This window comes from Vanellus vanellus (genome assembly GCF_965231255.1).
Source record: "Vanellus vanellus genome assembly, chromosome: 7".
NCBI lineage: Eukaryota > Metazoa > Chordata > Aves > Charadriiformes > Charadriidae > Vanellus > Vanellus vanellus.
This window is the reverse complement of record NC_138912.1, coordinates 25,989,398-26,004,855: the sequence shown is the minus strand read 5'-3', so window position 1 is coordinate 26,004,855 and position 15,458 is coordinate 25,989,398. Positions and strand designations below refer to the sequence as shown.

General features: G+C 37.2%; 1 protein-coding gene across 1 annotated transcript in view; it reads right to left on the bottom strand.

Annotated features, from left to right (window-relative positions):
- The window catches only part of LRMDA (leucine rich melanocyte differentiation associated), a gene marked incomplete at its 3' end in the record, with an annotated part of 700,831 nt that overhangs the window by 108,678 nt on the left and 576,695 nt on the right, over nucleotides 1-15,458 (bottom strand). Inside the window, 1 exon segment of the mRNA XM_082486449.1 lies at nucleotides 6,842-6,926. Coding sequence (XP_082342575.1) covers nucleotides 6,842-6,926 — 85 coding nt within the window.

The following is a 15,458-nucleotide window of genomic DNA, read 5'->3' as shown; positions in this document are numbered from 1 at the left end:
CTCCCCATCTACATTGTTTCACTCATCCCTTCTACCTATTCTTCTCGTCGCAAAGCAACCATATCAGAAACACTGAGGAGGCAGTAAACTAGAGTCCGGCTTGGAAAGGACAAATTATAGTTAGAGGTATGAAATTAGCTGCACCGCTGAAGAAATAGGCATGGGTCAGTACCATTCATGTCATCTCCAAGTGTAAGTTTTGGCAGGTCTACGGGCACAAGCAGGGGCCGTCCAGCAGCGGCTATGAGAAAGGCCTGGCCTGCCTTTCTCTCAGCTGCATCAGAAACAGCTCACAACAGAGTTCTTTCAACGACTGACATTACCTTCTCACACCTCCAGACTGCAAGGACTCCAACACGTCTCTGACAGATTTTCTCTTCTGCATCCTTTTAAATAAGGGAAACTAACTAAAACAGGAAAACAAAATCTTTTCTTAACCAAGTCTCCTCTCACATTGGCATTCGCCTTTACCATCGCTTTGCTTTCCATGCTTCTCCCAGGTCTCCCATGCTTCCATTAATGTCCATTTCCCAAACTGAAAAACGAAGCGAGGCACTAGAACCCAATTTCTCATTTCATACAGGCAAACCAAATGAGATTTTTTTTTTCTTTTTTTTTCATAACAGACTCCTTATTTTAGTCTTCTCCCATAGTGCCAAAAGAAGAGAATTTCCACCCGCTTCCCCTGAGGCTAAGGCATGAGCACAGCACAACTCACTGTTGGGACATATTTCCTGGCATTAATAAGAAATGTCACAGCTTATTTTTGAGTGTTCCTGCCCCTGGAAAATGTGATCTTGTCTGTTCCATGCTACTGTGAACTTTTTTTGTTTGTTTGTTTTAAGGTTATTCATCTCATGGTCAGAAGATCCTGGCCTGAGAGGTATGCAGGCTATCACTCACCATAACATCATGCAGCTTAAAAGCTATTGTATTTTCAGAGGACACCTCATGTAAACCAAGTAAGAAAATTTCTCACTATTCACAGCATTTCTGCCCGATACAGAACTTCCATAGATTGCATCTGCTTGAAGTTCTATTATTCATCCTATTCTTAGTTTAATAATTAGACAAGTTAAAGCAAATATGTCTTACATACATATATAGACACCTTTTGTTAAAAAATTGTTTAAGATTCCTTAGATTAACTGAATGATAAAGTACTACCCACAGGTTTATTATTATTATTATTATTATTATTATTATTATTATTATTATTATTCTCTTTTTGGACAGCATACAATGAGCTGCTTTATGCAGATATACAGAAAAATCAATTGATAAGCATAAAGTGCAGTTCACATTAAGAAAACTAACTAATTATGATAAGTTGCTACATAAATTGCTTTGTGACTTTCCCAGCAATCAATTTCAAGCTCTAAATAAGCCTCTGGCTTGAAAACACAATGAGTACCTAACAACTGTGTCAATAACAACAACAGAGAAGACTGCAATGATAATATAAACAGGATAATTATCTTTCTGGAAGTAAGTTTTTATGCAAACCAATTTCCTTTTCTTTTTATGTCTGTGATTTAAAGACAGCATGGCTTTTCAGAGTGCATGTATATGGAGTTGAAAGCCTTCAAAAAGAACTTTGTGTCTTAACATTTATTATTAAGAAGTGTGTGTCAATTTTATAATTTCACTTCAGAAAGTTTAAAGTATTATCTTAAAACTCTAGGCCCAATTCTTGAAGGAGTGATAGACATTATTAGTTCCAGATTAAGCCAAGAATATTCATTTCTAAAGTACAAGCGGCCTGAGCAAATCGAGGTAGAACAGGTAAATCCCCCGAGGATAGTTTGGGGCTTTCGCGTACCACATCAATTATATTACTCCCTCTGGCCCTCCAAAAATTCTACCTTTTTCTTTCAACAACAAATTTTGAAAGTAGTAGATCTCCTTTGACATCTATTGGATTGTAAATTCCGGCACAACTGGATGGCGAAACGCTTGTGCATTCTAAAGTACATTTCTGTCTTGACCTCGTGCATATCTCAACCCCTACAATGCTAGTAGCTGGTTTTTGTGTATGGTACACCCTAAAAATCAATCAGAATTCATTCTGTATAGTCATACCAGTCATTACTGAAACTTTAACATGCCAAACACTCTGAGTACAATAGCACAGCATAATGATCACAGGGAAAAAAAAAAAAAAAAGAAAAAAAAAACACACAACCCAAACAGATAGATCAAGTTCAGATGTCTCTCTAACAGATTATATGCCTACATGCTTTTGGTTGCTTAGAAATGCAAAAGTTTGGAAAGAACTTAATTCCAAAACAAATCTGCAGCACACTCCCGTTAGACAAAAAGAGAAACTGAGGGCAGAAGGAAGCTCTCCTCTCCTTTATTCAACAATGCTTTATAAAAGGGTTAATAGGAAGCTTAAAAATATTCTGTTCCTGGATTTCTGGGCATTGCTTCTGAATGTAGTTTATGACTTTCAAACTCTGATTACACCATTTCAGAAAATAAGAAAACGTGTCTATCAGTTGACTCAAACATACTGGTAGAATAAATAACAACATTTCATTTGGGCACTCCTCATTCAACTCCAAAACAAGAAAATGTAATGCCTGTGCATATCAGAACACTTGGATTATTAACTGAATAGACACCAAAACAGGACAGTGGATTTGTTCAGGAAGTTCTTACAAGCCAGAATAGATTGGAACTATTAAACCTTGGCATAAATCCAAGCTAAGGCTCTAAAAACTACTTACATAAATACAGGCTTAGTTTTTAATGGAAACTGTTTCTTCTTCCTTTTACCAGTAAGCTATGGGGCAGACTTACCACTGGTCGTTCCCAGAAACAAGAGCGCAAGAAAAGGAGTCATTTGTAAAATGTTACTGGAAACCAAACGGCTTTGGCAAATGAACAGTTTTTCGAGTAAATCAGGTAATAGACAATGTTATAAAGCATCTGTTTATACAAAGGGCATCCAGCCATCCAGCACTTTTTGTTTTGTTTATATGGGAAAACCAGATTTTCAAGATATTTGTGATTTAGTAATATTGTTTCTCAAGAGATAGAATGATAAATTACTATTTTTCCCACCAACTGCAATGCATTGTTCCTATTAGAAGGCAATTTGAGTTTGAATGCTTACACATAATAGAAGAACTTCCTTCCCAAAGATGCCATTATGAAAAAGGAATACACAACCTGAGGAGTGGAGAGTAGGGAGTCTTCTTCCACATATCGAGCAAATTATCCTTAAAATTACATTATTTCCATTTTGAAATTTCTTTTTCCATCAATTTCAACTATGTTAAGAATTGAAAGCTCTATTTTAAGATTTCATGTGCAGCCAGTTAATAAATTGTTGACAAGGAATAGGTTACCTGAGCCATACATACAAAGCACTAAAAAAAGAAAATGTGACATAAACAAACAAAAATTTTTGAGCCAGTTTCTACTAAAACAGACTACAATTCATTACTTTTGTGTACTGGAGCATGGCCATTTCTATTTAAAGCCAACAATAAGTAACTGACTTTTTTTTCTTAAAGGTAGATCTGGACAAGAAGAAAAAAAGGTGGGGCTCATTTTATTTTGTTTCATCAAAAAATATGAAAACTAGAACAACAGAAGCAATGGAATTTACAACAAGTGAAGCACAGTGTATGACAGGAGAACATGTCTTTAAACTGACTCGTTTCATCTGGGTAAGAAAACTGTACAAGTTTCACACAAGTAAATCACTGTCGTATAAAACCATATAAAATGAAATACAAAATGCTGGTTTAACAAAGACCAAGGAAAGACCCTTAGGAGTTTGAGATCATTGTTTTGGAATCAAAACAAAAATAAAGCCAGCTATAAAATTACCGCTTTGGAATGCTTGCCTAATGGGACAGCAATTAGATCTCATAAAGAATCAAGAGGTATTGCTGTCAGGTGCCCAAAACCTGCATAGAAGGCCAATACATTTTCCGCTACAAAATACAAACAGTGGGACCGAGTAAAGGTTCAACTTAGAAAAGTAGGTCTAAGCAACAAAATAATTTAAGGGAAAACTCCTTCCCCCAAGATGCGGAGAAATTTTCTAAAACTTAAAAATGTGCATCCAATATTTATTGCTCTCTTCGTGTAACTACATACTCAAGCATCATAACACTTGGTATAATATTTACAGTGATTATTCCATATCATTCCACACTGATGCTGCACTGTCATATGCTGTTTCTGTGGGCTCTGGAAGTGAGAGAGCGATTTTTACAATTTGTGAACATTGTCTGTACAAAATATGGAGTCAACCCAAAAGACCAGATCCTGTCTGGAAATAATATACTGCATGCATGAACATGAAAGCTATGAGATGCATGGTGCAATGCATGCAGAATTACATATTTCTGCTCTCCCTGCAAAATTCATCGCTAAATAGAGTGAGAAATGTCCAAGTAAAACCGTAGTTTCAAATGCATTCAGCTTGCTCCTGCTCCCCCTCCCAATTCCCCCCAAAATCAATTTACAGCTGTACCAAACCATTCGCCAGACTCTCAGATTCTGGTAAACAAGTTTCTCCAGGGACAAATAAGAGCACTCACAAACTTACGGCATTTTTCTTTCCAGTTTGCACTGAAAACTGCCAATATTTACATATGCAACAGCTGATTCAATCATTTTTTACAACACTGAAAGCATTCAGTGAAGAAAAAAAATTGAAGATATTCAGAACCTAAAATAGCATGTTTAAGTACTTCATTCTTTTCTTGGAGATTTTTCTATTGACTCCAATTAATCTTTTATGGGCTTGTGAACTTAAGAGATTTCTTCGTATAAAAAGAAGTTGATTGAGTTAATGGGCCCTGCCAGCAGGTTATTCCAAGCTTTATTTACAACACCTGGAATTTTGGAACATTTTCTTAATTATTTCCTCGTGAATATTTTTATATATATATAAATTTATTGGATCATGCTAACAATGCCTCTTTTAGGGCCAATTTTACCCTTTTTTTTGGATGACACTCTCTTCTCCATTCACTTTATTTATAACTGTGCTTAATCATCAAGGAAATTCTCAGCACACGTTTAGCATGCAAAGCAGAATATTTCTGGGAAGAGTAAAGACAGAAGTAATAAAGAGTTATTTGAACAGCTAAGGGTAAAAAGTTGATGATTTGGGGAATACAATTTTCCCTTTTCATAGTAAGGGAGCAGGCATTCTCAAACCCTAGCAAGGACAGTGGTACTTAGAGCCTGGTAAGCTCCAGCTCTGAATGGACACCTGTACAGACACGTCTGCAATGCCTACTAGAGCCACACTATTGCTTTACTGCAAGAGAAGTCAATCAATAATGCAGGCACACAACTATTGAAGCTTAATGCTACTGGCATTTCTTTCACCAAGTCAGATTCCAAAATCAGCCATAAAGCCGCGCTTCTAATTCACCATCATCTAAATAAACAGACCCGAGGATACCTGGCTCTTAATTGTGCTTTTTATAGAACTTAGGCATTCACAACATTCTGTCATTCCACGTATTGTCTTTCTAGACCCTAGCTATTTAATCCAACACCAGAAATCCAACCTCAAAGCAATTATGCTTACCTGAAAATCAAAGCCACAGCACACATCTTGGGAACTGGGGGAGGGGCAGTAGGTGGCAGTTATTTTCATTTGTGGGTTTTTAATCTCTGAAAGACCAGGTGTGTGCTCAAATCCAGGATTTTGGTTTGGTCCTTTTTCTTTAAAAAGTTCCTACATAAGCTCAGTGTCAGAACACAACGCACTTTCAGGACACCTGATTCCCAGTACACCATACCAATTTACGCCAAGACCAGGATGCAGCTTCACACCCATCGTCAGCCCTGGCACAACAACAGCGATACAGGCTGCAACAAATTAATGTCCAACCAGTTGCTTTCCTCATCCTTCCCCCCTGAATCACGGATCCTTGTTCAGTTGCATTGCCTGCCTGAATCCTTCAGGAGGTTTCGAGTAATAAGGCCTTCTACTAACTCTACCGCAATCTTCTGCAGTGCTGCAGAGTTTGAACACGCACTAAAACTAAGTAACCATCAATTCATAGATGTAAGACTGACTTGGACTCTGGTATCCTATACGAAACCTGCCTCTACACAAATGGTTTAGGTGATCAACACGGAATCAACGAGTAATGTGGGAAACAGATGAGAGTACTGTTGCTCTGGTTTAAAGCCGAAAAACGCTGCAAGCTTTGTAAATTTAACCTTTTTAGAACAAAGGTGAAAGAGTTTGGAATGCATGCTTCCTGACTGCTTCAGTTTTTCACCTGTTCCCTAAACTTTCTGCTCTATAGGTATGCAGAAGGAATTTGAGAATTTGCCCAAGGTGCTTTTTAAGTTCTAAGGCTTAGTGAAAAAGGAAATTGAACACTGATCTGCCTTAAACGTTGAAAAACAGAGAAGAATCCCTTTTTATTGCAATGAAAATGTGTTAACATTTCAAAATTATAGCCCTAAATGGTTTAAAAGGCCAAAAAGCTCTCTCTTTACAAATATTAGAAAGTTTACAAATTCTCTCAAAATTACCAAAGCTGTATGTAATCATCTACTTAGCAATATTTAAGTACTTTAATCTCTACTTTTTTCTCTCACGCATACAAAAACATCACTGAATGTTATTACCCACAGATTTATTTGCTCTCCCAGTAGACTACCTTTAAATCCAATTTAATATGAGTTCAAATCTGTAGTCTTGACAGGTACGGTTTTCTCATCTAGTGCTTGAAAGGCGCAGTGTTCTCTGCAAAGTGCCAATGCAGCAGTAACTAATACAGAGCAGGCCTTACAGGGAAGCTTAGTGCTTTGCAGCAGTTCACACCGATAAAAGTTTAGTTCATACCTCTGTGATTGGTGAGGTCTCTGGATCCCGAAGGCAGAGGTGTATAGTGCATCTCCGGAGAGGTGGAGGCGGCGTCACTGGAGGCCTGTGGGATAAACCAAATATCATCAGTACTCTGAGCAAAAGTCAATGATTACGCAAAGAGGATGCACCTGCAAGATGAGTTCTGTGATGTGGTTACAGGTGCACAGAGTCACCAGCCATGGAGGATTAATTTGGTTTTGTTAAGGCAACCTGCAATCCTTCAAGGTAGCTGTACTCACAAGAGTTTACACAAACATAGATTATCATCGCTAAAAGAACATACAGCTCACAGCTTCGAAAATTACCACCTTTATCAGGAAATCTTCAGGCAAAGTTAAAAATGTTCCTCTTAGTGAAATAGATTAATATTTACCTGGAGGAAGTTATGGGTGAGTCCACATGTAAGAAAGGAGACAGAAAATAGAAAGCTGGGATAAGATACCATACTTTTCAAAACTAAGCAAAAAAAAAAAAAAAAAAATGATTTGGCCATTCCACTCTCCTGTGAGCTAAATGAAGGACTCTCTTAAAAATTATAATGCCTATAATGCAAAAAAGTGGGCAAGTATATAGAATTGTTAATAACAAACACTTAACACCCACACCAGAAGTCTAATACGTTTAAAGAAGTAAGTACCGAGATGACCTGCTCAGAATCCTTAAAAGCAAAATGTTAAGGGAGAAGAAAAGAAAGGAAACCCAAAACCTTCCCCCATCATAAAAACTTCAAGATCCTATGATTCCAATTTAAAAAGCTTAGACTGTGGAGCTATCGTTTGCAAGAAACTAACCTTCAACCAGTTGGATGTTTCATCTGAAGGAAAGAGCAATATAAAGCCAAGCCAAGCCACGTTTACCATCTCGCTTTTTAGTTACAGAGCAGCAGTGTTGCATTGTTAGGAGATCAGAAAATAAAGGATTGTATTGGTGAACATGAATCATCGTCACAGTTTTTAAAATTCATTTTAAGTTATACAGATTGATATCATGGTACTTATATGTCCAGTTTCAGGTACAGAGTTTGCTCTGCAGTATTTACAATCTACCCATTGCAACATACATAAAAAGATGATGGGTTTTAATAGGAGACACAAAGGACAGTGTTTACTAAAAGTGGCGTGATGATTTCTAATAGAAAAGATAAGGCAAATAAAGAGGAGAAATACAGAAGCTAAACTATTCCTGGAATCTCATGATAATTTACTAAAAGGAGTCTTGAGAAAATAATTGCTATCTTCTATGCAGGACTTTCCCTAATGATTTATTTGTTTATAAGCTGCAAAAGTCAATCAAAGGAATTCACCTCAATCTTACTTCTTATTTTGTAATTAATCATATCCTCAAAATTTATACTTTTTTTTTTTTAATTGAAATTCATTCAAAACCAGATTTGCAGTCTCTGGTTAAGATAAAAGTGTAAAATAGGGTTATAATGTTTGGGAGAAGAAAAAGCTTTAATACTAATTCAAATCTTAATTGCCAGACTAAACCTGAGAACAATAATCAGAAATCCACAATGATGAAAACTAAGTTTATTAAAGGCTGTAGCTATGGAATCTTCTTTGTCGTAGCTGTTGGACTCCTAGACGATAGTATGTTAAAACGTTAAGAAGTGACTGAGTAGATTAGTATACAAAGCTTTTGCTTTTGGAGACCAGCTGTCAATTTCTATGTCAGACTATAGTTACAGTCCCATTTTTGTCTGTAGCAAAAACCAGGTCATAGCATGAAGATGCATCATGCATCAAAACAAACATCTTAACAGAGACAGGTTTGCCTAAACAGCAAGGATTCTACTTACCTGATATGAATAAAAATCTAAAAAATCCTGCCTCCGCTGACTCACCAGTGATAATATACCCTTTTCAGAATACCTCCTTTTCAGACAGGTAATGCGACAGACGCAACTCTCACCTTCAGCTAAAGTGAATAATGCTTTGATTTTAGTGAACTGTAAACATGCAGCTCAATCTACCCCGGACTACGAAGTATTAGAAATGTTCCCCCGATGACCAATATGAGCTGAGGGCACATAACATCTCAGAGGATGAGATAGATGCCCTTAACACCCAGCAATGGGACATCCGAAACGAACTCCAAGAACAGGCATCTGCTCACAACTACCTGTTTTATTTCTGAGTTGTTCTGGGTAAGACAAGAAGAAAAATGTCACTTATTTAACATAAGACTTCATCCCTGTAAATCACTCCAAAAGCTGGAGGAATAAGTGGTCTCATACTGTACACTCTAGATGTTATCTGCCTATTCAAGTGTACTTATTTGGGACTGATAATGGCGAAGGTTTCTCTTTGGTACTTTTAATCTCAATTTAGACTGTTGACAGCTTGATGATAGCTTTTCCTAAAATTACTGGAAGAGACTTTGCCTTTTCAGCCATATACCACTGAGTGAGCAAAATTCAAGAGCTTCTAAAAAGGATATTGGAGTGAAGGGGCAATTTAGCGTTATTTCCAATTTTAGGAAAAGCAAGAAAAGGAGGGTTTGTTTATTGGTGTTTTGCTGTTATTTTATGTACAGTATATAATTCCCTGTCAAATATAGAACAGTTTTCATTACCTTTGAGCTAAGTATTCAGTTAGAGCAACTTTAATTCTATGGAATATCATCCAGGGTTAGGATTGTTTTGCACAAACACTGTCTGGAGTTATGAATCACGTTTCTGACTAAACCTGTGCACCAGCAGAAAGACAACTATTTGTTTTCCCTACCACATACTGACGTTTGGCCCTAAGCTATTTTCCAAAGAGATTTGTATAGACTGTATTACTCTTAATATTCACAGGAATGTTTTGACAGTGACAGCATTGACATGTGACAGTTATGTCTTCAAGTATTGGTGACATATGCATCAGAATTTCTTGTTGTAGTGGAAAGTAACTACAAATACAAATAGCTTCGAGGAAAGCTGGTTAAAATGGGCAGTAGCTCCAGTTTTGTAGGAACAGGTCACTAAATAGCTCAGTAAAGAAATTCTACCAGGATTATTATGGGAGAAACTTGTATTCTTGCATGCATTAAAGTAATCCGACTTTTGCAGTGTAACATGGTACAAGGCATAAAAGTTACAAGGCCAATAAAGTTAGACTGCTCACAGCCTAAGTTATTCACATAACAAACATCTGCTAAATCGAGGTATCTCTGCCTTTGTATTAACCTGTAAGTTTTGTCCGAGCTAAGAATTGTTGTACTTGATACTAAAGAGACATTGTAAAAGAGCACCAAATTTTCAAACCATGTTCATCAAAATTACAGATACTGTAGAACCTGCAGTCGGAAAGGAACCAAACTGCAAACCACCGAACAAACACAAAAAACGCAACCAAAAAACCCCTCCAAAACCTAAACTTTGAGTGATTTTAATTAAAGCCACGGCTATTGTTTAGGAAATTTTACTTTCTGTTGATGAGTAAGATGTGCCTATTAGGCTATATTGGCTATAATGGAATATCATTAATCCCATTGATAGTTCATATTCTTCTATTTGTGTCGCATAGCTTCTATTTGTAGCCCAGTCTTTCTAGTCTAATAATTACCCTTATTTCTAAGGCATGCCACAAATTCTTTATGCACCTATACACATCAGTAACTGTAGTAGCCATTAATGTATTATACCTGACGAATTTTACAGTACAGGAAGAACAGCAGCACGTTGGCATGCTCCTGACAAGGCGGTGTGGTTTCAGTCGGGACAGAGTTAACTTTTTTACTAGCAGCTGCTATAATGGTACGTTTTAGATTTGAGATGAGAAATACTTTTGCTGGCCCACTGCTGGTTTTAGTTATTGCTAAGCAATCAAGGCCTTTTCTGGTCCTCATATTGCCCCGCCAACAAGTAGGCTGGGGTGCACAAGAAGTTGTGAGGAGACACAGCCGGGACAGCTGACCACAACTGACCAAAACGCTATATATAGTATAGTACATATCAGTATGTAAAGCTGGGGGAAGAAGGAAGAGGGGGACATTCGGAGTTAGGGCTTTGTCTTCCCAAGCAACCATTACGCACGATGGAGCCCTGCTTTCCTGGAGACGGCTGAACACCTGCCTGCTGACGGGAAGAAGCGAATGAATTCCTTGTTTTGCTTCGCTTGTGCGTGCAGGTTTTGCTCTCCCTATTAAACTGTCTTTATCTCAACCCACAAGTTTTTTCTCACTCTTATTCTGCTGATTCTCTCCCCCATCCAAACTGGGGGGAGTGAGCAACCAGCTGTGTGGTCCTAGCTCCTGGCTGGGACTAAACCACGACACAACGGTTCGATAGATTAGAAAGATTTTAAGCGTTTGAGATTTCTCCTTTACAACACGTTTCTCATCTAGTATGGGAATATCTCAAGTCTCCAGCATTTCACAGTGTGACTCACTTTTGTTTCAGGGAACTGATGAAGAGGCAAATTTCTTGGGGACAGCATGATACTCATTCTCTAAGTCTGACCCACAATTATCAAGAATTCTTGTGTTCTGTGATACTGTTGTTTATTTTCATTCATCACAGTTTTAACACTTGTCAAAGTCATCTAGTAAGGTCACAGAGAAATGACCTTAGCAATTTGAAAGCTCATTGCTCCTCATTTAGTCATTTACATTCAAATACAAATGGAAAACAATATTGTGACATTGCAGTGATGAGCCCAATGGTACATATCACATTATCAGATGCAAAACTTGGAGTTAGTAAGAACATATGATTTATTTCAAAAGATTTAATATATCCACAGGGAAACTACAATTAAGAATGAAGGAAATCACTCCATTATCCATTTTTTAAACCGACAAAAACATTTCTCCAGAAAGGTATATGATTAATGGAACAATCTGGAGTATAGTTCCAACTTAAAGAATCAACTTATGCTTGCTTTTGAAAAACTTTTCCTAATATGTAAACAAACTAATATTTTCCTGATAAGCTTATTCTGTCTCAAATGCCCTCAATGCTCAAAATTAATCATATTTTAACAGACACATGGCTTATTATAATTTTAAGAAAGATCTGCATAAACATCTACCTAGGCTAAGGACTCATTTTGGATCTCTTGGGCACACATATCTCCCCCAAGAAATACAATGGCAAGAGTCTTCGAAAAATCATGCATATTTTGAAAACTTACCTAAATATCTGTGTACCGATACATCAGCACTGTGTCGATTCAACCCCTTTGTAACACCAACGGCAGCAACTCACATGTCTTAACCCATGAGTATATTGGATCATCATGATCCAATCACATCTGTGATAAAATGTACAGAAACTTCCCATGGAAAACCCCCTCAAGATTTTTTGCCCCAAGCTTTTAGACATAAAAAAACCAGAAATTAATTTTTTACAAATTAAATGTTTATATAAAAATCATGTTTGAAGAGGAACACAGTCTGCCTAATGACGGAAAAAGATTTAAATGTATTCACTCGGGGTTGAATTTATGACATGTTTGCAGAGAGTATCAAACCACTACTTTAGAGAGACTGTTTCTTCCCATGAGTTTGCAGAGCACCAGGAACAATGGGGCTTTGTTTTCACTGTGAGGTCTTTGAGAGCCCCGTGATAGCACAAAATATTGCAGGAAGCAACAACACAGCAAGTCTTTAACCATTCCATCCTTTTTTTCCAATGTATTTGCTTTTCTATGAAGTCAGGAACCATACGGCCAGTGAAAGGAAGGGATAGAGTGTGAAAGAAGGGGTAAGGAAAGAGACTAGACAATGCGCTAAAGCAGGACCTGACAGGACCACTATATATGGCAGGCTACAAAAGGTCTTGCTTTCTTCTCCCTAGCTGTGAACGAGGCTAGAGGTCTCAAATGGGCCAGCCTGAGTTTGCGACCGATCCCAGTACAGTGTTATGTTCCGGAAAACCAACAGGTGGCATGGCATGCTTACGTGGAGAGACAGCTTTCCAGGATGCAACGGGATTTCCCAATCCTCCTGCTCCACAGCCAAGCACAGTTAACCACGAGTTGGCAGTTGCCTCTACTAAACCTCCAGCATAAATCAGAGTCATTTTAATTAAGGGGAGGAGGGGGAAACAAAGGTGTGCTGTAATCACGTTTGCTTGATCTCTATAGGCTTACTGAGATGACCTCTTAACCCTGCACAGAAATAGTGATTTGTTTCAAAATCTGGTTTTAGACGCTTGAACATGGTACTGAAAAACAGAAGAACACAGCAGATGAGTATTGGATGGAAGGCGGGAAGGAAGGAAAAGGGTATCGCCCACTTTTGTCTCAGTCTCGTGCCTTAAGCTGAGCTTGTCATGTTTTGCTGAATGTCACAAAGATCTGAATGACTTTCTTTCATCAGCAGCCATTGCTAAGAAACCGAAAAATAGTAATTTAATCAGTCCCAAGAAATAAGACAAACACAGTCTGATCAATATGAACTAATATGGCCTTTTAATTTATTTCTATAAAACTATCTGATTAGAAAGAATTTCCTAGGGAAATATAGGGAGTCTTTTTCCCAACTTTTTTTTCTTATTAATAATAAAGAGAATTCATGATACAAGAAAGAAACTTAACGGCAGGTATTGGTAGGATAAGGGATTTTTTTGCCTTTATGTTTCTTTTGCACACCAATCTAATACTCATAATAATGTTTCAAAACATCATCAGGAGTCTGACCTTCTAAGTCTGAGATGCATAACTTTTAGTATGATGTGGAAATGAAAAATATTTTTCTCGTATGCAAACACAAAGTAAAGTGTGAAAGGGAAAAAAAAAAAAAAAAAAAGAATAACACTTTGTAACATTTAGAAGAAAATGAAGTCAGCCACACACTGGCAACTGGCTTTTAAAGGTCTGGAAATCTAATTAGACTAAAGAAAAGTTTCATTTGTTTAATCCCCGAATTCCACTTTTCAAGGAATAAAACCCCCAATATTTGGATGGTACTAGTAAGGGAGCATACTGCATAGTATCAGGATGTACTGTACATCTGCTGCATCAAAATAAATTTGTAGAGACCAATGGCTCAAAAATACAAATGGTCTGCTATTTTTGGCAACCACACACGTTCCTTCAAATAGTTTCAGCTGCTGAAGGAAGGAAAGGGGGGACTGTAATTCAGATAAGCCAATCGTCTTTGAATCACGGTTTGACAAACAGTAAAATTTAAATGCCTCTGCTTTCCAAATTAAATCTCTCTACTAGACATTCCATTTTTATATTCTAAACACAAGAATAAACAAAAAATTATCTAATATTTATACCTACGTTAGCAAAAAATGCTGCAACCCATTTCTGACGTTTTTAAATTTAATAAATTACACAAGCGTTTCAGCTGTAATCAAGAGTGTGACTTTGAACTTAGCAAATTTTCATTCCAGACATTTTAGCAGCCCGTTTTCATCTGTGATGCTATTAATAGAGTAGGCCAAATTATTGTAGTACTAAGACGACAACGAGGACAGTGATCTTACATTTTGGTTGGCCTTCCAATTCCAATAACCTTTAAAAAGAAAAGGCAAGAGAATTGTGCTTATTTAACAGAAGTAGTGGAGCTTAAGAAGATTCAAAGCGTTTCAGAATATATTTCCCTTATTCTCATATAAGAGAGATTATCACTTCTCACTTGAATTTACTTTACCTTTTGGTTTTCACTTACTGTTAAATTGCAAGGTTGAAAGCAGGGTGCAACTGGATCAAAAATGTAAATGAACATCAGATAATTCTTATGCATTTAGGCTTAATTGAGTGTAATCGATACGTCTGGTGTGCAGCCAAATTCAACTATTGTGAAAAGCACCTAATGTATGGACATTATTTTTGGACTACTGAATGCCAGAAAATAATGAGCTGGCATTCAGCTTTGGTGAATCAGACCTTGAATTTTCATCTAAGAGCAGTTTTGAATTATTACTGAAGATAAGGTGTAAATGTGCAAGGGAATTTTATCCATGTTTCTCCCATGAATCATAAATGAGGAAAAAAATTACAGTCTAAATTGCACTTAAAAGGAATAAAGTCTTTTCATGTCATACATGATTTATCAAAATGATCTCATTTTAAGAGTACTGTGGTGTATCTTGATTAATAACATTAGTAAGCATGATGAATGGCCTCTTTAATGGTAACACAGAATTTATTGGCAAAATCCCTACTTCTACCAAAAAGGGTGGGAAGTAAAACACACAGCAGCTAGTAACTTGCAGAAACAGCTTGAGTAAACTCTCTCTTATGTATTTTGAATTTAGACATTTTTGAAAATTCTTATATTGAATTTATTCTCAGGTTCCTTTTGAAAACAAGTACCAGGCGTTACCTAATGTAACAGCTCTAACCACTACAAAAGTCACTTTGCGGTTCCCTGCAAAACAAGCTGAACTCTGCACGTACTGTAAGAGGATGTAGTGTATTAAAGGTCTTTCAAGAACATCGGCCCCATCCCCTTATGACCTTTTTCAATATCCTCTTCATTTTGCTTTAATATCCTAAATGCTTCCCTTCTCCCATTACTCCATCTTCCCCCTCTCCCTTCCCCCCCTTTTTTTTTAAGCCTGCTCCAGCCTGCCCTAACTAATTTCCTTTTGGGCTGACAGATCAGAGGCCTTCCTACCACCGTTCCTTTTAGACTTGTGAAGCCC